The sequence below is a fragment of the Sminthopsis crassicaudata genome, chromosome 4 (assembly GCF_048593235.1).
Source record: "Sminthopsis crassicaudata isolate SCR6 chromosome 4, ASM4859323v1, whole genome shotgun sequence".
Classification (NCBI taxonomy): Eukaryota; Metazoa; Chordata; class Mammalia; order Dasyuromorphia; family Dasyuridae; genus Sminthopsis; species Sminthopsis crassicaudata.
Genome location: NC_133620.1, coordinates 439,489,269 through 439,512,693, shown reverse-complemented (window position 1 = coordinate 439,512,693; position 23,425 = coordinate 439,489,269). Strand labels below are relative to the sequence as shown.

At 36.9% G+C, this 23,425-nt stretch overlaps 1 protein-coding gene across 1 annotated transcript in view; it reads right to left on the bottom strand.

Moving 5' to 3' along the window:
* Positions 1 to 23,425, bottom strand: part of PDE4DIP (phosphodiesterase 4D interacting protein) — a 233,670-nt gene that overhangs the window by 105,016 nt on the left and 105,229 nt on the right. The window contains exons 5-8 of the mRNA XM_074263257.1: positions 14,513 to 14,589; positions 11,069 to 11,192; positions 10,576 to 10,751; positions 8,850 to 8,967 (exon numbers count right to left, since the gene is read on the bottom strand). Of these exons, the coding sequence (XP_074119358.1) occupies positions 8,850 to 8,967; positions 10,576 to 10,751; positions 11,069 to 11,192; positions 14,513 to 14,589 (495 nt within the window). The remainder of the gene's footprint in view (positions 1 to 8,849; positions 8,968 to 10,575; positions 10,752 to 11,068; positions 11,193 to 14,512; positions 14,590 to 23,425) is intronic.

Genomic DNA, 23,425 nt, shown 5'->3' with positions numbered 1-23,425 from the left:
CTCCATGGGAAGGGACCCTGCTGACACTGGAGAAAAGCCCTTTGGGGCCTGTGGTAGTTATATCTCTACAAATAGAAATGGAGAGCTGGGACTTGAACTTGGATCTTTTCTTGACCTGGGCTCCATTTGTCTCTATCATTCTGTAAGTCTGTAGGCTTGAAAGTATTCACACATAAGATTTCATCTTTGTTTCCTCACCTCCTCCCTCCCACTTTCATTTAAGGAAGTAACAAGTCTAGTCAATCCCACCTTCCCAATTTCTTATCTTTTTATCTTAATGGGATTCCCTGCTCCACTCGTACAACTCTTCAATCTATCCTGTACATCGCTCCCAGGCCAATCTTCCTGAATCACACTGCCCTACTTACAAGTCTTCAATAGCTCCCCAGTACATCTAGAACAAGATCAGCTAAGTGACACAGTGATCAGAGTGAGGGGCTTGGAGTTGGGAAGACATGGATTCAAATCCAGCCTCAGATACTAGCTATGTAATCATAGGCATGTCACTCAACCCTATTTGTTTCAGTTTCCTCATCTGTAAAATGAGCTAGAGAGGGAAATGAAAAATCACCCCAATGTCCTTACCAAGAAAGCTTCAAATAGGGTCACAAAAGAATTAGATATGACTGCAATGACTGAACAACACCAAAAACCTGTTAGGATAAAGTTCAAACTGCTTAGCTCAACTCTTCAGTCCCTCCACAATCTGACCTCAACCTAGCTTTTTAATTCTACCCATTCTTTAAATCCCATCTTCTTTAAATCTCTACTTTTTCTGTAAATTCTTTGCTGTTACTCTAGCCCATTGTGATCACTGCTGTGCCCTACTTTTGGTACTGAAAATGCTTCCTCATTTGGCTAGTTATCTTTTTTTTTAAAAATCTATCTCCCCAACTACTAATCAATCAACAAGCATTTATTTGGCTTGGAAGAGGGGATAACAAAAATCAGTTTAACATCAGCAAATATATTCTATGACTGTAGCTTTGTAGCTTTGGAGGAACAAAAAGTCCCATACCAAGACATTATTATTATTAGGCTACTTGGCAACCAAGCTAAAGAGACTTTTTAGATTGATACAGGACAAGGGCTATGTCTAAACACTGTATTAGGTCCTAGGGGCTATACAGAAAAAACAAACAAAGGAGGGCATTCTCTTACATCAGAACTTATAGTCTATAAGTTATCTCCATAATATTCTATTGACAGAAATATACAAAATAGACACAAATAAGTAGGAAAATGATGTGGTCACACCTGGGCTTTTAAGACCATTCTTTTTTTTTTTTTTTTTTGGCATCTGGGTGGAGGATGGGCTAGAGAGGCAATCAGAGGATATACAGGACCTTGAACACAGTAACACAGTAGCAGGCATTTTATAAATATTCAGTGAAAAAGTTGGAAATAATTATCTTGCACCTTTTCACTGGGTAGAAGGGCTGCTTATGAAGTTTCAGCACTCTTCTGCACTAACTGAGAAGGGCCATCATTGACATGCACCTAATGGGTGTCTAAGACACTGAACTGCTAGATGAGGATCTGTAAATTGAAACTCTGAAGATTAATAAGTGTCCACTCCAGTAAGAGATTACACAAAGCTGCTCTGAGAAATCTCCTTATAAGTGGGTGTTCTGGAGCTGTCCGGGGTCATTAATTCCTGTGATGTGTTCAGTCTCTGCATTGTGAATGTATGAAATATTTTTGACTTAAGGCTCCATGTCAGATCTCTCCATGGCAACTAGGGAATGTGGGCTATTTTGAGAAATAACATGCTTTGATGCATAGGCAGCACTGTTTATGTCTGGGCTCAGCCCAGGCCTAACAGAGCAGCATGATGACTGCTTTTGTAAGACAGAACTGATCCTGTTTGCATAATGTTCTGCTTCTTCTGATCCCACTGTGCATTTTAATTACTTTTACTTTTTCAATGAAAGCTCCTATGAATGTATCTTGTTTATGAATACATCTCTTGCTATAAAAATCATAAAGCACAGAGACAAAAAGAAAAGGCTGACAACCTCCTTTTCCCCTGTTTTGCCCTCTCCCTGCCTGTCTAGTTTCATGTGTGAACTTCACAGAGATGGGACATTTTGCTGGTTTGGAAGAGGAGATAATAAAAATCAGTTTAACAATCAGCAAATATATCCCATGACTTTGTAGCTCTACTTTGGTGTCCCATACCAAGATATTATTATTAAGCTATTTGGGAACCAAGCTAAAGAGAGTTTGTAGATTGATACAGGACAAGGGCTGTCCATGTGTCTTATAAAAGTAGAGGTGAGAAGCACAGAGGCAAGAACACGAGGCAGACAGATGCTCTTAAACACAAAAGGGGCCCTTATAGAATTTGGAAGTGAACCTGTGGCTTGGAACCATTCTAATCTAGATCGACGTGCTTGGTTTGAATAAGAAGTAACTGGCTAGAAAGTGGAGGGGTTGGGAGATAGCAGCAAGGTGAGAAATTGGGAGTGATGTTATTTCATCAATGTACTTCCCTCATCGAATTTTAGCTTCTTCCAGAAGGAGCTATAGGATCTCCTTGTTTCTACCAATCCAGTTGCTAACTGGAGAGATCAGGCCTGGCTTTAATGGGATTGACAGGCCTGAACTTGAGAATGTGTTTTATAAAGATTCTTCCTCTGTCCATGTTCTAGAAACATAGGAAAGTAGTGACAGGCACACTTTCAGTGAGAACCATGTTAATTCAATTCCAAAAGTTGTATTATCTAAATTAGGGGTGTCAAAACAGATAGAAGCCTAGAAATTGATCCCTGAAAGGTACATATTGACTTAGAAGCCATAAATTTACATTATCAATGTTGTGTTGTATTTTTATTTATTTTATTAAATTTCTCAATTACATTTTAACCTGGTTCTGACCCATACCTGCAGCATGGAGTTTGATACTTCTGATTTAGACCAGGCCTTCTTAAACTTTCTTCACTTGTGACCCCTTTTCTCCCAAGAAATCTTTATGTGACCCCAGGTATAAAGATATATAAAATAGGTATACAAATGAAATATTTACTGATAATAAATCAAAATTTTATGACCCTCCACATTCAGTTATGAGATCCATAATGGGTCACAAACCCTGAGTTTAAGAAGTTTTGATGTAGACATCTCAGTTCATTCACTTATGCCTTTGTTCTCTCTGCTATATTTCTATATCTCTGTATTTCTAGAATGTGACATGCATTAGACTTGAGAGGATAGAGAACTCTTCAGAGTACAGAAGACTTCTGTCTTGGATCATCCTGGTTATGTGATTCTGGACAAATTGTTTTCATAAAACATGAAAAGACCTCTAGGGAAATCAAACCTGTATTTTTGGTCTTTTTAGCAGCTTCTCAATCAGATGAACCAAGTGAATCTCACTTTCAAGATAGGACTGAAAAATGAGGGCAGTTGTGATATGAGTGCTTCTCAAGCTTTTTGTTTTATGATCCTAGACCCAGTTCTCATTGTTATATCTCCTACTGCTTTAATGAATATAAAGATCCTCCCTTCTAAATAATTATCACAGATGGGTTTTTAAACCCTGATAACTTCCCCAGATGTCATTATGATCAGCCTCCTTTCACTGATCTCATAAACAGCTCACAGTTTACACACAGGAATTTTCTTGTAAATTATTTTAAACTGAGGGTGAGTAAATTTTCCAAGATTTTATAATAGAGAAAATATTTCCAATCAACTGTCTCACTTTCTTCTCCTCAGGATGGGCTGTAGTTAGAGAAGATACATTAAAATCACTTGGTCTCCTCTCCTTGGCGCTAGTATCCCCTGTACTTATGCATGATGAGGCACGGTGTGGGATGCATCTAGCAGAGGAATATGCTTTCATGGGATTCTTGGGGGCTTACACTAAGATTTTAATTACCTGCTTTAATTATATTTACACTACTTAGGAGAAACTGCTATATAATTCCTCTATTCAAAATGCCTGCAGGTAGGAATAAGTCTCCTCCAGTTACAGAAACAAAGGGGAGAATCAGGGAAAGGGTTCAAAGGAGAGTTTCTTTTTCTATGCTCCAGAAGGGTCTCTCTTTAATGTCAAGTTCTTTTAAATGTGAAGACAAATGGGTGCTGTGTCATCAGGTTACAAGTGTACACAGGATGCTAGGCAGAAGCTCTGTCAAAATGAATTGCAAAAGTCTTATGAACTTTTTCCTGGGTCAGAACATGGGTGTCAAGTGGAAGCCAGGCAGCAGGGCAGTCAGACATTCTTTCAACAAACAGTTATTAAGTGTCTACTATGACATGCCAGGAACTTGTGGGTACTGGGAATCCAAAGACAAAAACAAAACAAAACAAAACAAAACTTAAAGAAGTGTCCATTCCCAAAGAATTTAAATTCTACTGTTTAAGCCCATATTATTCCCCCCATTTTCTCTCTCTAACTTTTTATTCTCTTCTTTTCTAGTGGATCTTTTTCTGTTACTTTACAAATCCCAGTCTTATTTAAAACAACAACAACAACAACAACAAACACAGACTCTTTATCAGATACTACCATGCCTTCAAGCTACTAACTTTCTTCAAAAGTCCTAGAAAAATCTATCCACAAAAATTACCTCCTTTTATTTTCCTATCATTCCTCAATCCCTTACAAGGTGGTTTTGTATCTCATTCTTTTTTTTTTTTTTTTTTCGAAACATATGCATGGATAATTCTGCGACATTAACCCTTGCAAAACCTTGTGTTTCAATCCCCCCCCTTTGCCTGCCCCCTCCCCTAGATGGCAAGTAGTCCAATATATGTTAAACATAGTAGAAATAGATGTTAAATCTAATATATGCATACATAGTTATACAATTATTTTGCTGCACAAGAAAAATCAAATCAGACCAGAAAAAAAATGAGAAAGAAAATAAAATGCAAGCAAACAACAACAAAAAGAATAACAATGCTATGTTGTAATTCACACTCAGTTCCCACAGTCCTCTCTCTGGGTGCAAATGGTTCTCTTCATCAGATCATTGGAACTGGTCTGAATCATCTCATTGTTAAAGAGAGCCTTGTCTATCAGAATTGATCATCTTATAAAATCTTATTGTTGCCATTGTACCTCATTCTTTTACTGACACCGCTCTCTCTAAGGTTACTAAAGATCTCTTCATCCTCAAATCTGGTAGCCTTTTCTCTTGCTTCTTACCCTCTCTTTAGTCTTTTTTTCTAGCATTCTTTCTTCTCTTTGGTTTGACATGGCACAGTTGTGTGATTCTCTTATTACCTTTTAGAATGATTTTGCTCAGTCTCTTTGCAGAATCTTCACTAAATTCTGCCATTTATTTTTCCTCTTCTATTTTTTCTTCTTATCTTTCTTTACTGATTTCTTCAGCTCCATTGGGTTGAGTTCGTCTTTTTGAAAATAACTTCCATTTCAATTTATTCAGCCTTAGTCTCTCTACTGAGTTGCTGTGTCAAAAATTAGCTACTAGGCTGGCTATCCTATAGGTATCTTAAACTCAACATATCCAAAACAAAATTCATTCTCTTTCACCTCCAAATCCTCCTTTCTTCCTAATTTTTCCTGTTCCTGGTGCCTCCATCTTTTTTATTCAATCACATTTTCAACCCTGGAATCAACACAGAAATCCAAACTAGAGCCACATTTTGTAAAGTCCACTTCAACAAAGGCATGGGATCTGCGAGTTGGAAACAAGCTTAGAGGACTTTTGTCTGACTCATACCTAAACAATCTTCCTTCTAAATTTTATCAACAAATAATCAACCAAGTCTTACATGAAGATCTGCACTAAGGAGAAATTCATTACATTTTAATGTAGCCCTTTCCAATTGACAATCTAAGAGACAAGGGAAGAGAATAAGTATTTATTTAGTACCTAATATGTACCAGGCACTGAACTAAGCACTTTATAAATATCTCATTGGATTCTTATAACCCTATGAAGAGAGTGCTTTATTTTTGTATTCCAGTGCTTAAAATACTGAGATAATAAAATATATCCTTTAATACCCCAGCCTCTTAAACTGTGGGTCATGACCCCAAATGGGATCTTATAACTGAATATGGGTGTTGTGAAATTATGATTATCAATAAATATTTGATTTGTATTCCTATTTTATATACCCACATACCCGAGGTCATATAAAAATTTTTAAGATGAAAAGTAGTGAAACCCTGCTTTAATATAACAATATAATACAGAGTTAAAAGGGATATCCTTTATTACAATACTGGATTATTAATATAAATATATGCAATATTATTATATAATTATGTAACAAAACACTGTACTATTAATATAAAATATTAATAATATTAAGCACATAGTAGGTACTTTACTGAGGTCGCAGACTATAATAAATTGTCTTGACCTTTTTTAAAAAAATTAATTCCCCTACCTAAGTTCCAAGTGAATTGATTCACTGATTGAATTGATTCACTGATCCTCTCAATGTGCACAGCTCCCTCCACAAGGGGTCCCCACTCTTAAGCAAGATGGATGTAATAGAGTCAATGGCTAATGCCCACAATTCTAGGGACTCAGACACTGGACATCAAACTGCAGCATTGTGGCGGCTGCTGCCATTCATATTCTGTGCAGCAGACCAATAGCTGGAATAATCCAGCCATATTATAATCAACTAGTGGGATGAAGCAGGGAATGAATACTCTGAGATCAGAACCAGCAGGAAGAGAATCCTCTTGACGGAGATTTATAGCAATATCATCAGGAGTCATTTGGGTATTTTCAGAATGGTTCTCTTTTACATACCCCACCCTTTCTGTCATCTGTCTCCTAGGTCATAATCTGGCTTTCATCAGCCATTCATACCCCCCAGGTGCTGTCCTTGAAGGCTCAGCCCCTAAGCTCTGACAAGGCAGATTAGAAGAACCTCTCAAATGGGGGATGATCCATGCAGTGCAATCTGTTCATTTATGCCTGGGGCTCAGGTTGTTATAGTCCATGTATTCAATAATTACCAGAATATAATATAACAGATTATAGAGGCTACTTGACAGAGAGGACAGAGAATTGGTTTCAAAGTCAGGAAGGTCTGGATTTAAGACTTGTCTCTGACATATTTTAACCAATCTCTCAAGTATCTCTCTGAAGCTAATATTCTGTCCAAGCATCTAGATGGCACAGATTAGAATGCTAGTTCTGGAGTCAGGAAAACTTGAGTTCAAATCCAGTCAAAATAGTTCACTGATTATGTCATCCTGTGCAAGTCACTTATATTCTTCTGACCACAGTTTTCTCATCTGTAAAAGGAGGACAATAAAAGCCTCCCAGATTGTTGTGAAAATAAGAGATAATATTTTCATAGTGCTATGCAAAGCTTAAAATCCCCCAAACACTAGTTAATATTAAGTGCTAGCTACAAATGGCAGAGAAGATACTATCTGCTCTGGTGGAGGAGATTCATCAAACCAATTAAATCACAAGTTCAAAGAAAAAAAAGAGAGAGTTTATAAAGAAGAATCATTTTTCAACTCTGGTCTCTTTTTCACTTGAAAGATTGCCTGATTTAAAATGACCTTGATTTTTTCACTTGTATTAGAAATACTGCAGCTAAGTCCTAATTAGTACAAATAATGAATTTCCTTGAAATGGTCACTTCATTCAAATTCCCCTGCACATTTCCATTGTACTGAAATCAATTCCCATATTTTAAGCAATTACATCTTTGAATAGTTCAAATTCTGATCTGATTCAGTCAATTCATTATTTGCACTTTTTACCTAGCATAAAGTACCTGGCATAAAGTAGAAATGCTTGCTGATTGAATGATTGTGATCTGCATTGGTGGAGAAATGCCAAGGTATCGAAATAATGAATCCAACAAAGGACTGATGATTTGATAAAACATTTTAAATATTGACACAAATATTTTAATATTTATCAAAACAATGGGATGATGTGCACCAAAATCCATACCCTAGCAACTAACCTTCCAAGAATGTATATAGATGATCATAAGAATAATTTTTGCCACATGCCACAATTTATCAGTCTAAATAAGCGCTTTCTTCCAATTATTCTAGTGAAGCTGCCCTAACTCAGAACATTGTGGGAACTCCCCTTTAAGAACCACCTTCATGGGACAGCTAGGTATCACAGTGCAAAGAATCAGGAGAACCAGAGTTCAAATCCAGATTCAGACATTCCACACTTAGTGGACTGTAAGATCATGGGGAAATCACTTACTTAAACCTGACTGCCTTGCAAGAAAAAAAAAAAAAAAAAAAGAATTGCTTTCATGTCAGCAAGATATACATATCTTCATTGCATTCAAAAACTTGAGGTTACTAAAGCCACCATTCTTTTTTTTCCCCCTTCTCTGACCTTCTACCTACTTATCTACTTGTAAACAAACAGATTAAGTCACAAATCTATAAGTTCATATCTATTTTTTGCCTGTGTTGCTCCAGGAAAACCACTTGACATCTCTGGGTCCTTAGTTTCCTCATCTGTAAAATGAGGGATTGTTCTATATGGCTTTACAGCTCCATTCTAGCAATAAATTTGTGATCCTACATTGTTACCCACAAAAATTCTGTCAGAGTATTTCAGGACCATCAATGGTATTTGAACAGAGATGTTTTGAAATTCAGGGAAGAAATTACTTTTCAATAAATTCAAATTAAGCATCTCATTTGTAGAGGTGCAAACTTTCCTCTGATATTTTTCTTCTATGCTGCCATATGAATTGATCTGATTAAGCTTTTACAAGGTACTAATGTTAAGTAGAGAATCTCAGGTAATAGAATTAAACTATTTACTACACACAGACAGAAAATGGCCCTGTTAACCAGGAATTGGGGTTGGGAAAAAGATGAAGATAATTTTCCAAGCAGGTAGACTGAGTCTTACCTGGATGTCCATGCCCTTGTGTTCTTCCAAGTGCTGCAAAAGTTCTTGCTTCTCTTTGGACAGCTGTTCAACAAGCTTTTCCTGGGCAGCCAGGAGTTCACTCAGCTCATCAATTCTTCTGGAATAATGAAAAAATAACATTAATGATGAGAACGAAGATGAAAACATTTGATATAATATGATTTGACTTAAATATAATTTAAGGCTAACTCAAAAGACAACTAATAGTGTAATGAAAAGAGCACTGGGCTGGGGAGGGCAAGAGGAAGGTCTAGTTTCATCCTGGTTTTGTTGCTACTTAGCTCTGTAGCTTGAGGCAATTCATCACATTTACTTTTGGATGATTTTTCTCAACTGAAATCATAGGCTATTAGAGCTGGAAAGAACTTGGTTAATTGAGCAATAACTAAGGATTTGTTAATTATGTTATTAATTGATTGGTTGATATTAAGCTCTGGGGATACAAAGAGGCCAAAACATAGTCCCTGCCCTTAAGGGGCTTACAATCTAATAGTCAACAAGCAAATAAATATATAAACAAGCTATATATAGAATAAATAAGAAATAAATAAGAGATCATCTGTACCTAATAATAATAATAATAGTTAACGCTGTTACTCAGTAGAATTTTAATAAATTCTAGTTGACTTTATGGTTTGCAGAAGGCTTTATATCAGGGCTTTGCCCACTCCTTTTCACCCAAGAAATTTTTATGTGACCTTGGGTATATAGGCACATAAAATAGGTATACAAATCAAAGATTTGCTGAAAATAAATCATAATTTCACAACCCACACATTCAGTTATGAGATTTCTTAGGAGGTTACAACTCATTTTAATAATAGTTAAAAGTGTACTCAGTAGAAGTTTAATAAATGCTAGTTGACTTTATGGCTTTATATCAGGACTTTTTCCTCTCAAGACTCTAGGGCATATAGGCATATAAGATAGGTATACAAATCAAAGATTTATTAAAAAATGAATCACAATTTCACCACCCTCACAGTCAGTGATAAGATTTCTTATGAGCTTGCAACCCACAATTTAAGAACTTGGGCTTTACATTATGCTATTTCTTTTGATCCTCCATTAGAATAGGAATTGCTGGACAATAGATGTTTCTGTTTTTCCATATGTATCACCAGTTCCATATACAATCAGTGCTTTGTTCCTAGTAAATGCTTAATAAACACTTTTTTATTCCTTCCTTCCTTCATTCATTTGTTAGGGTAAAGTTGAAACCACACTATTTTAGCATTGATGCCTTTGTGAGTGTTGATAGCACTGATTCAACCAACCTGAACGAGTTAGTGAAAAGTGCTTGAATCACTCAAAGCCAATGTGTGAAACTGGCTGTGTTCTTCTCTCCCTCTTCCCTCTTTCTCCTCAATTTGTATAAAAAAAAAGAGGCAATCTTAGAACCAAGAGGTTGAAGCAAGCTTGGTGTTTCCAGTGCTCTTTTGAGGAGAAAATGAAAGACTGAATTGTGGAAAGGGAAAGAAGTTGGTGATGCTATGAGAGAGTTGGGAGGCTAGTACATGCACATCACTCCAAGAGCCAGTGCTGGATTACTTGTGGTACAATTAAATCCTGGTGCACTATTTGAGAGCTATGATCTTCTATAGCCTCGTTTGGGTCAGGAAGAGTGGAATGAGTTCTTCATCAACAAGAGAAGAGCACACAAGTGAGGGAGAGAATAAGTCAAAATAGGGCCCAAGCCACCTACTTGTCTCTCTGGGCCAAGGCAGTGCAGTGGTTGTCATCCTGACCCTTAAGTCCTGGTACATCTTCCCCATCCTTGGTGACCTCCTTCAGTTTCTCAGTTAATTCCAGGTTGCATTCTTTCTCAGCCTCCACAAGTGCTGCCATCCGTTCAGCCTCATTCTTTGCAAGCTTGGTCTCCTGGATAAAGAATAAACAGTGAGATCTCAAGGAAGCCCCATATAAGGCAGGAACTTTGAAATAACAATATGAATGTGAATATTCAAGAATGATATGTCATATAATGTAACATTACATTACATGATCATATCACATTAACATGATATTGTAATATATCAAATATGATTCAAGAATTATATGTAATAATGATAATGATGATTATAACAATTTAATAAAACTAATACAGCTAATGTTTATATAGCATTCAGAGCTATTAGCCCCATCCCCAGACAGAGAGTCAAAAGCATCTTGTCTGGAACTCTGGAGCTCATGTTTACCTCTTGCAAGAGCTGGATCTTGTTCTCCAGGAGTTCATATACATGTTCAGTCTCTTGCTGCCTCTCTTCATAATGGCGCCGGAGCTCTGTTTCATTATGGCTGTTCAGATTCTCTGCTGCTGCCCTGCAATGACATAACACGGGCTTAGCAGAAGCTCTCCTTGCTTCCCATTGGGCTGTATTCTGGCATTTGTCTGACTTTTCTACCACACCCCCTTTTCAAGTACTTTCACTGTCCTCCCCCTCTCTTATCAGTTTCCTTTTGTGTGTTCTCCCCCTCCCCATTAGATTGAAAGCTTTGAGGGCAGGGACTTATTATTACTGTTATTATTTGAACCCCCAGCACTTAGCATAATGCCTGGCATATTGTAGGCACTTATATGTTGGTTACTGACTGCATGAGTGTCCCAAGGGGACAATAAATAAAGTCACCAAATGTTCTTATAACTTCAAGTCATTTTGACCGGATGGAAAGACCTTGGACACGGAAAGGATGTCAAAGGGTGAACTTCTTTCCAATCCCTTTCTGATAATATTTAAGAAACTCAGGATGGCTGTTATATATTAAATCACATAGATTATTTGCCTCCTCCAAAATGTCACCATTACCCACAGATTCAAGATGAGAAATTGGAAAGGGGGCCTTTCAGATAACATTTGAAAGATAGAAGACATCAGCCCGATTCACCACCTTCTGCCCTTGGGATCTTCCTTCTTACTGCTTTCTAACTCAGATCTCTCTTGTTTCTCGAATTGTCAATGCCTCTGACAGCATATGGTCAAGAGCAAGCTATCCTTTGAAATCTGTGTGCCCCTCCCCCAATCCAGAGCTTTGAAAAGTTTTCTTTTGGTGGAGTGCCAACCATTTTATCCAGCAGAGCTCAGGACTTTGGCACAGATATCCTTCTCTGCTGTCTACAGGAATGCCCAGAGACACCAGAGTAAGGGAATTAGGTGCCAATGGCTTATTTTTAGATGGCAGGCAGCTGTCCTTAAAGTTAGGGGGATGGAGAAAGAGAGAAGGAAAGGAAAATGAGCAGTATTTTCAGAGCCAAGTGCTGAGTGGTCCTTAATGCAGTTTGGATTTTTATTCCAAGTTCTTAATCATTTCTTGATTACAATCCACTTCCACCTATGTCTTCATTTCCAAGGCTGTGGGATTATTGGCTAGAGATGCTGACTCCACAGAAACTCTGTTTCACTTCTGGGAGCTGTATCCAAGGTTACCAGATTCCCTACTGAGAGCTGACCCTGCTCAGTGCTTCTCCAGCTTTGTTGAGAAGCTCATTGGGAACCTGCTGCCTCTCCCTCCCCTAGCAAAGCTTTATCCTACTCTCAGGGTAATAGTCCCTCCTGGGCTCTCTTGGAATGGGCTAGCATTTACTAATTACCTACCATGTTCTAGGCACTGTGTTAAGTGCTGGACAGACCTATCTCATTAGATCTTCACAAAAAAACTTGAGAGATAGGTGCTATAATGATGATGATGATGATGACAGGTGCTATTATGCTATTATTTTATAGATAATAATAACAACAATAATAGCTAATATTTACATAGCACTTACTATGTTCTAGGCATTGGGATTAGAACTTTACAATTTTTATCTTATTTAATCTTTATGATAACCTTAGGGGAAGGTGCTACCATCACCCCCATTTTACAAAAGGGGGACATCTGGGTGGTAAAATGGACAGGGCTAGAGTAAGAAAGACATATCCCTGAGTTCAAATCTGGCCTCAGATATTTATTGGTGGTCACTTTACTCTGCCTATTTCTTCATTGTAAAATGAACTGGGAAAGGAAATGGGAAATCACTCCTATTTTTGCCCAGGAAAATCTCAAATGAGCTCATGAAGATTTGGAGACAAATGAAAAACTGAGCAAGAAAATTTTACAACGAGAAAACTAAGATAAACAGAGGATAGATGACTTACCCAGAATCATATAACTGATAAATATCTGAGCCTGGATTTGAAGTTGTCTTCCTGAGTACAGGCTTGGTGCTCTATCCACTGTCACCTCACTGACTCTTTTGAGGATAGAACAGTTGCTGTACTTCTGGGGTTGAGGTCAAAAGGAATGCCTGGGACCCCTCAAGAGAGAAACCTTGAGAAATGCATTTGCCCCTCTGTGTTCTCATTCCTTGAATATATACATTAAAACATGAATTAACTAGAATCCTTAAAAAAATGAAGATTTAGAATCAAGTAAGTGCTAACCAAAAACTTTTGTTTCAGTTGGCATACTAATTTTTCCAAAAGGTGTTCATCTATTTTTCATTTTTAGTAAAATGTGTAAAAGTAAAAGTAAGCATGATAAGACATTTAAATTATGGGGAAAAACCCAAAAGATATCAAAGGAAAAAATATTTAAGAAGAAAGAAAAGTAAAGTCTCATTGCTGAGCATAAATAAATTGTTCTTGAAAATTCAGAATCCTAAGGATACTTTCATTTTCACCTTTCAAAAACCTGATTTTCCTTCAAATATCAATTTCTGCCAATTCAATTTGACAAGCATTTTTTTAAGTAGCCAATAAAATGTGCCACATTATGTGCTGCTAAGTTCCTAGGATAAAAGAAACAGAGAGAGAGAGACAGAGACAGAGAGAAAGAAAGGAAGAAAGGAGAGATAGAGGGAGGAAAAGAGGGAAGGAAGAAGGAAGAAAAGGAAGGAAGGGAGGAAGGGAAGGAGAGATCAAGCAAGGCCTTCTAGGCTGAGCTTTAAGCAAAATTGGGGGTTCTAAAAGACAGAGAGAACAACAAAAGTCTGAATGTTGTTTACAGGGAGTGCATGAGAAGGAGGAAAGTGAATTCAATTTAGAAGGAACATTAGTGACAGATTGTGAAGGGATTTAAATGCCAAAAGAGGAACAGTTTCTTTGTCTAAAGCAACACTTCTCAAAAGTAAGGTCTAGAGAGCCCTGGGAATACCTGAGACTCTTTTCAGAGAGTCCTCATGATCAAAACTGTTTCCATAATAACATTATGAGGTTTTAATTTCTGATATGATAACTATCCATAGTTATTAACAACATTAAAGGTCTTTATGGTGGGTGGTCCTTAATCATTTTTGGTTTTAGGACCAAAATATTTGAGAACCACGGATGCAAATATAATAGGGAACCACTAACACTTGTTGAAATAGGGAGGAACATGGACTGTTATTTTTCATTTTTGTATTCTCTACCATACCTTGGCCCAGAGGGCATGCAATAAATATTTGTTGCTATACTAGATTGTATTGAATCATACTGCCATAGTGATATAATACCTATGATTCCCAGTGTAGTATGAGTTAGAGGAATAAGTCAGGAGTTCTTTGGGTATCCAGAGCTGTTTATTTGCTTTTTTAAATATCTGCAAGCCAGGAATAGTCAGAGCATAGAGTCACTTGGAGGATGGAGGAACCAGAACACAGTAATCAGAGAGAGGCAGCTCACCATGTTTTATCGAGGTCCTGCTGCTTTTCTTGGATTTCCCTTTTCAGGCTCTCTACTTCCACCTTCAGTTCGATGTTCTAAAAGGAACACAGATGTTAGTCATTACTATGCTTGGAAATCCTCATTATCTCTACTACTGATCAGTGTAGCCAGATGTCTGATTTCTGGTCTTGGAATCAAGATCTCTACAGAGTCTGCTTTTGTACAGGGTCTCTTGACTCTTCACCATCTTCTGCAAAGAGAATTATATATTTTCAGTACACTAGAAGATCTTGTCACCTAAAAGTAATCTTAGAGCAAATCCTTATGGAGAAGGGACAGTACCTAGTCTATCTTCTCTGCTTGAAATTCCTCATACTTAACTGGTTCTCAGAAGCAGTGTGGAAAAAATACTGGATTCAGAAGATCAGAGTTCAACTCTTGTCTCTGGCACTATTTGTGTGACTATGGTTAAATTATATAAACTACCTGGGACTCAGTTTCCTCAACTGATGCTCAGTCTATTTAGGCATCTTTAATCCATTTTTTTTTTTTTTTCAGTTCAGTAGGACCTGCCATAGCTCATGCTTCCATTTCAGAAGCTTTTAAGAATCTTTAGAGTTTCTTCCTTGTACAAATGAGGTATCATACAAAGATCAATAGGAAACTTGGGTCTCTACTTGTGTCAGCTGTCAATGCTTTTAATCAGGCTATGGATCATACTAAAGTAGGACACTGCTTAGCTTTCAGTATAGATCAGAATTATTGAAGGTGGCCTAGTCAAATATTTCCTTGATGGGAAGGATAACAACAATAGTAATTATAATCAGAATTCATGAGCCTTTTGGATAGAAAGTGCTTTTATCCTCACCGTAACCCTGTGAGGGTTAGTTATTAAGATATTATGATCCCCAATTTGCAAAGAAGGAAACTGAGGTAGACAGAGGCTAACTTGTTCAGAATCACTTAGCTACTAAATATTAACTGAGATCAGATTTGAATTCACATCTTTCTGACTCTACAATCTAAGTGATTCCACTAGGACATCTATATGTTATGGCGAGGATCACATGAGATAAATTGTATGAAAGTGCTTATAAAGAGACATATGGGTACCCTATATAATGCTGTCGAGACAACTCCTTTCCACAATCACTTCACTAATACATTAAAGATTTTCATAGCAGCCTTAAATGCTGAAGCCTACAAATAGCCTTAGAATCAAGAACAGGGAATGATTAAGTACATTTTGGCCTGTTAATCTTTTTTCTTTTTAATCAGAGGTAATTTTATTGGGATAGGAAAATTCTGATGAATAAATTCCCTCTACCATTGCAGACAAATATTTCCTCTTTAACCTGGAGTCTTGGTTATTGGGCACTAAATGGTTAAATAATTTTCTCAAGGTAGTATAGTCATTATGTCTCATTTTTCAAAACAAATAATTTTTTAAACCAAAGAATTCCAATTCTACCTATCATCCCTTATATGTATTGCTTTCCTCATTAGAATTTAAGCTTTTTGAGAATCAATAATGTCACATTTTTGTAATCTGATCCACAGGGGTCATGGAACATTTAATAAATAATTCATTTATTTATTCATTCAAGCCAACTCTCCTCTAAGTTCACAAAACCTAGCAGGAATAACACCAGATTCTTGATGCTTATAATATTATTTCTTTGGAATAACTACCCTTTATTATGTTATTATATCTTAAACCATTTTAATAGGCCCAATTGATGATATTTGACAAGATATTATTCTGCAGAGTATTACAAATAGAATTATATTTTCAGTGTACTAAGAGATCTTGTTTCTTAAATTAATCCTTGAACATATCCTTCTGGAGAACAAATAATCACCTCCTAATTATCCTTTTGTATAAATCTGGATTTCCATTTGGATTCCCTTAATTCAAATATAATAAGCACTATTTCCTCAAAATCTGGATTGCATTAACTTGACTGTAGCTTATAATCAGCATGGGTTTTGAGCATAGACCTATTTTCTTTTCAAAGAAAGCTCATTTTCAAGATGTGACCTATATTCATGAGCAGCCTAAATTCAAGCCAATAATACAGTCATGATTTGCTTAATCAAATGAGAGATCTGTAAAGCACTTAGCACATTGCCTGGCACTTAGTAGGTGCTATATAAATACTAGCTATTAGTAATATGATTATTTCTGTTGTTAACAATAAGATGAAATACACCTGTGACCAGATCTAGGCCAGCTTTGAGTAATCACAAAGGAGAGAGAGGGGGGAATAAACCAAACACCTTGCTCTATTCTGGATAACAGCAAACTTTTAAATGGAGTCGGGAGACAACTGTTTCTTTTTGAGATCGATTTACTATACTGTCCTTTTTCTGACAAAAGTGACAGTTCCAGAGAAAACAGATTTTTCATTGAATAAATAAATACAGTGGTCCAAAAAATCTACCTATTTCAGACATATCTTCCCCACAACCCCCCCCAAAGATTATCTTCTCCTTTTTACAAGGTATCATGCTCTTGTCAATATCATATTACTCTTTCCACAAATAGAAATAGACAGCTGAACCTGTTCATCAAAAATTACACTAACCATCTAACAATATAGTATTTCATATTATGCTTTATTCGGAAAGGAATCAGGGCATTCAAGGTAACCTTTGTTATACTGTTAGGGGAGGATTGTGGGTATATGCATACATGTGTATTTAAATACCTCCATTCAAACAGTACAGAAACCAAGGCATATTATGGCAAAACCTGTAACTATACAACAGATTTGGTTTAAGAAATTGTTGAAAGAATATTTAAGTGTAAATGAATGTGACTATCCACACATATGTGCAAAGACATCTGTGGGGTCCACAGACAAGCCATACATGTGCAAGATGGAGGAGCCAAACTGGAACTCATTATCAGGCAGTGAGCTGAGAGATTCTTCTCAGAGAAATTGAAATAATTCTTCCTCTACCAAATCATGAGACAGAAGAGGAATGTGAGTCAGCAGACATGGGAAAGTACAGCCACAAAGACCACAGGTTAAAAGCACAATACGTACAAGTTGGGAAAAGCCTTACGTCACTTAGCAACATCACCTACACAGATTCAAAAAGATAGAAAAACCTTTTTAAAAGTATTTTGAGATTTTGAGGAGGCTGCAGAGCACAGCGGAAACTCTTACAGTCTCTCCAGTCATAAGACCTGGATTCAAAAGCCATTTTTAGTAGCCTTGGAAAAGCCATCCTTCCTGGGAGCAATTTCTTTATCTGTAAAATGGAGTTGGACAAGATATCCTCTGAAATTTTTTTTTTAAGTTCTAAATTTATGATGTGAACATTAATTCTTTTTAGGATCTAGATCCATCCATGAGCCTTTGACTTATTATACGAAAGTGAGTTCCTTCCAGGATCTCTATCTTGGCAAAGGTTTAGACCACACCAGCTATGCTTTGTCACTTTGCCCCCTCAAATATAGTTTCTCCCTCTTCACCACCCTCAACCCCACTCCACTTTCACATTCCTGTTTTGTGTGATTGTATCTTTTTAGAAGATGTCTTTTGTGGTTTGTCTTCCCCTATTAGAAAGCTCCTTGAGAAAAAAAGTTGTCTTTTCTTTTTGTATCTGTATGCCCAGTAGTGCTTGGGACACACTGAGTATTTAATAAATACTTTTTGCTGTTTGCACATTTTCAAATGAATAGTGTCACAAAATCTGGGTGTCTAGACACTCAATATAGTTAAGGAGTAGTCCATGGCAAGAAGGAGGAAATAACTGATAGATGGCCCATATGTTCTACTTTTACCCATGAAACATCAAGAGAACCAGAAGACCACCCACACAATCCTCATGTCATAGTATCTCAAGATGTGGGGCCCTGGTTCTTTTGCAACCTGTAGCTCTGGAGGAAGTGCCCACATCCCTGAGATTAGAGGTCCATCGGAATCCTTAACTAATCATGCAGTTATCTAAGGAAGATTAGTAGCATCTATTTTAGAATCATGGAATCTTAGATACCATGTATTCCAATGGACCTTGTCTGAAGCATAAACACTTCCTACAGCATCTTTGACAAATAGTCATTGAGAAACGGTGAACTCATAACCACACAAAGCAACCCATTGTAGTTGGGAGCAGTTCCAATGTCAGGAAGTTCCTATATTGAGCCCAAATCTGAATTTCTATTCCTTAGTCCTAATTTTGTTTTTGAGAATCATTCTGAATAAATCGAATCTTTTGGACATTTAACAGGCCTTAAAACACTTGAAGATTGTACTTTAAATGAGAAGACTTCTACATTTAAATTATAAAAAAAAAAAAAAAAAAAAAAAAAAAAGCAATGAACTTCCCTAAAGCTTTCCAAAGGCTTGGTCCCTAGGACCATCATGTGATACATGATTTTAAACAAAAAAAAAAAAAAAAAAAAGGCAGGGACTATTAGACTATTCTTACCTGATTCAAACACTCAAGAAAATGGAGAAATAAAAATAATCAGGTAACTTGGCCAAAGAATTATAAAATTTTAGATGAGGTTAGATGTCTCTGACTACAGTTCCCAAACTCAGGTATCAGCTTCTACTTCATCATTTTGATCCTATCAAGAATTGCCCGTCTCTACATGGTTAAATGTGCCTAGCATGATGAATTCTAGAAAATGTGCTGAGCCAGTACATAAACCCAACCACAGCCTGACTCAAGACAACTGATATTCCCAGCCACAAATTATGCATTAAAAAATATTTACATGTCATAGTGTAGAAAGAATTCTTGCCTTTAAATGGGTTTGAAGGAGGGTTTGAGGTAGAGAGGGAAGGAGGTGGAGGTTTAGACACCCTAGAATGGATACTCCTCCTCTCCATTCTGCCCATCCCACTCTTTCTATTCTTCCCATTGCCCCTCTCAATTATAGTTTGGAGGCATTTAAAATAAAGGTGTCAAGGGGAACTAAGGAGGAAAGGGGAAGAAAAGAAGGGCATTCATTCTTTATAGTCCTTATAATGTTTTCATAGACTAAAGAGATCACAGAACCAAGACCAGAGATTTCTGAATACTAGGCAAGGTTTAAACCATTGTCTTCCTTCCAAACACATTTACAAATATATCCTGTGTATTTTCATCAGAACATTTGGGTCTTTACTGAAAGGTATGAACACATTCAGTATCTATTGTATGCACAGCATGATATAAATTGACACCACCAAATGAATACCTTTGAACCAACGAGAACAGAATTTTCAGATGTTAAAAATGTGTATATTTATGCACAAAAAAACAATGTTAATGTAGTAGTTGTTGTATTACTATATGAATCAAGCCAGGGAGTATACAGGGGCTCAGGAGGCTTTTCATTTTCACACACTCACTAGAGCACCATCCCTATTACCTTAAAAAATATCTATTCCTTTGGGCCTCTCAAATCATACTCTAGGTGGCTGCCTATCTTGTCTACTTCTAGTCCCAGCTCTACTCACAAGGTTAACGGATCCTACATAAGATTATCAGAGTGTGTGGGATGGCAACCCCTAACTCAAAATGACTACTCAGAGATTTCTCAAAGTGAAGAACAGAAGCTTTATTAGAATCTCATAGAAGCAGGCAGTCTGCTTACTGAGAGAGTAGAGCTGATTTTTCAAAGGCCAAGAGATGATTTAAATGGTCAAAACCCACAGGAACCCATGACCCCTTCCCTTCATTTGGTTAATTTTCACTGCCTGCTTAGATGGAAGTAGCAAAGGTTTGCTAAATTCTAGTCAAGCCATTATAGTTGATTTATTGCAGGTGTGTTTGCCTAAGTTTATAGTGGTCAGTTTATTATGTTTGTAAATGCTTGCAGGTGTGCTTGAGCTGGTATGAGGACTCTATTGTAAGGTTTGTACAAAGAATTTCATTTTTCCCAAACCTATAAGACCTTCATAAACTAAAATTTAGATTATAGGTTCAATTTACCTTAGTTAGTGATTTTATGAGAAACCACATAATCCCTCACAATAAGGAGATTTATTTAGCGGTAAGTATTCCGATTAAGCCAGAGGGGTTAAAAAGTTTCTAGAATAATCAAGGAGACTTAGTTTACCTCAGGCTTCTTCCATAAAAAAATAGAGATAGCTAGTTTGGAGACTTCTTGAATATCTCCAGGTCATTAAATAATTACTCCGGTTCTTCTCTAAGCAGTTAAGTAAAGGTCAAGAGAGTTATCTCAGGTATTTCTGCTATAAGAGCAAGTTTTTTGCTCTTCCTGGAGCCTTAATGATCAACAGATCATCGGTGCTGAGTCTTGAGTTACTCACAGTTATTATTCTGAGAAGTCCTCAGTTTCCCATTTCACTCACCTCCATAAAGGAAGACATGAAATTTGATCATCTACTAACTAAAGGGGGTCAAAGCAATTTCAATGCCAATCACATTGACATTCAAATGTATGCAATTCCAAAATCATATCAAATTCTCCCTGTAGCCTCTTCTTGCATAAAATCACTCCATCATTATTTACAAACACATTCATGCTCCATCTGCAAGCATTGACATGTAGATTGTCCTCATTTTAAGTATGGCTTAAGCAGATTCCAAATTGTCTCACCACAGAGGCTTGTCTTTTCTTTGTTGTGTCTTCAGTATGTTTAGGCAAAGGGGAGGAGGAAAACATTCCCATAGAGTGGAAAAGTAGCATCTTTCATGCAATCATATGATTATATTTAGTGACTGAGCTAAACTTAATGATAAGAAATCTGGGAGTATGATGTTCAAACTCTTTTCTGGAAGTGTTAGGGGATGCAACTGATAGCATTATCCTCTATGATAATCTAGGATACAAGTGTCCAACAAGAGACCCTCTATTGCCCAATACTCCTAAGGGGTTCAACTAGATCAAAATGAAATTAGGAAATAGTTAACAAAATAAATAAAAATACAATAGAATGTAGATAATATTAATATGTGGTTTTCTGAGTCAATGTGTGACCTATAGGATCTTTATGTTCATTTAGTGGCCCTTTTCTGTTTTTGACACTACTCCTATACTAAATATCCAGAGGTATTTAATCAGGTTTCCCAATTAATCACGCTCATTGAAAAACCCTCAGTCCTAGTTACATTTTCATTTTATTAAATCTCTGTATCCCCAACACTTAGCATAGTTTCATTAGATCCCAGATCAAACGCTAGAAGAGACCTTAGAGATCATTAAGTATTATTTTTTAGATGAAACAAAAAAAGGCCCAGAGACATGAAAGTCCGTGGTTATATTCAGAGAGGCACAAAGTGGCAGAACCAATATTCAAATTAAAGTTTGGTAACCCCAAAGCCAATACTACATCCAATGAACCATATTACTGCTTAGACTTCAACATCATCATCATTGTTATAGCATGTATACAGGGCTTGAAGCTTTGTGAAACCCTATTTATATATCATTTCATCTAATCCTTACAATGAGCAATGAAAAAGTGGTGCAATGGATAGAGCTCTGAGCTTGGAATCAGGAAGAACTAAATTCAAATCTTACTTTAGTCACTAGCAGTATGATACTTAACCCCATTTGCCTCAGTTTTCTTATCTATAAAATGATCTGGAGAAGGAAATGGCAAACCACTTCAGGATTTTTGCCAAGAAAATCCCAAATGGGACATGACTGAAATGACACAAAATCCTTACAATAATTCTATAAGGTAGGTGCTATTATTATTCCCAGTTTACAAAAGTGAAACCGAGGCTAAGAGGTTAAATGACTGACTCAGAGTCACACAACTAGTAGGTTTCTGAGGCAGGATTTTATGCAGGTTGTCTCAACATCAGACCTAACACACTATCCCCTATGTACCTACCTATCCCTTGAAATAATAATAGCAACACCAACACTAAGTGCTTTACAACTATTCTCTTACTGGATCCTCACAATAACCTTGGTCCTCATTTTTTTTTTTTTTTTTTTTCTCTCTGACTTCTGGTGATCTCATCTATTCCTGGAACTTCAGTGATCTTTATATAGAAGTTCCCTAATCTCTCTCATACCCTTACATCTCATCCAATCAATCAACAAGCATTTATTAAGAATCTATTATGTGCCACATGTTGTCCCTCAATTCTAAACTTCAGTCCCACATTTCCAACTGTCTGGTAGACATTTCTACCTCAACTCTCCTATTAAATTCAAATTCATGTGCCTAAAACGGGATTTGATATTTTCCCCTCTTCTCTATTTATGAAGTTACCTTTCTCCCAGTTACTTAAACTTAAAAGGCCAAATTCATCTTTGACTCTTCTCATCAACAATACTCAATTCCTGCAGTGTCTTGATTCCATCCCTTCTTTTATTTCCATTATCACAGTAGCTCAGTTCTCCATTACATTTCATTGCCTAGAGTAATAACCTTAACTGGTTTCTCCATCTCCAGTTCTTCAGTTTCTAATCCCTTCTGAAAATTGCTTCCAAATGATCTTCCTAATGACAGCTCTGTTTCAAAGCTCTAGGAGCAATTCCCTGTTAGGACCCCAGTCAGAGCTTTGGGACAAACAGGGTTCAATGGAGATAAATACTGGATGGTTTTAAGCCCAGCGATTTCCCTGGGGCCAGCAGAGGGAAGCAGTGGCCTGTCTCTGGGCTCCTGGGAAAGGAGCCCACTACTCACAGCTGTGACAGGATGGCCACACTACAAAGGTAATAGAATCTCTAATCCAGACACAAGCCACATACCAGGGAGGAGAGTTGAGAAGGGGAGCAAAGGGACTCAAGAAATGGGTGGCTAATAATAACTCATATTTCTCTAATACTTTCAGATTTGCAAAATTCTTTCCTTCCAGTAACCCTAGGATGTAGAGAAAATAAGAATTATTGTCTAAATTTTGTAGATGATGAAACTAAGACCTAGATAATTTAAATGATTTGTTCCTAGGCACAAAGTTAGAATGATGTTAGGATCTGAGTTCAGATTATAGAATCATAGA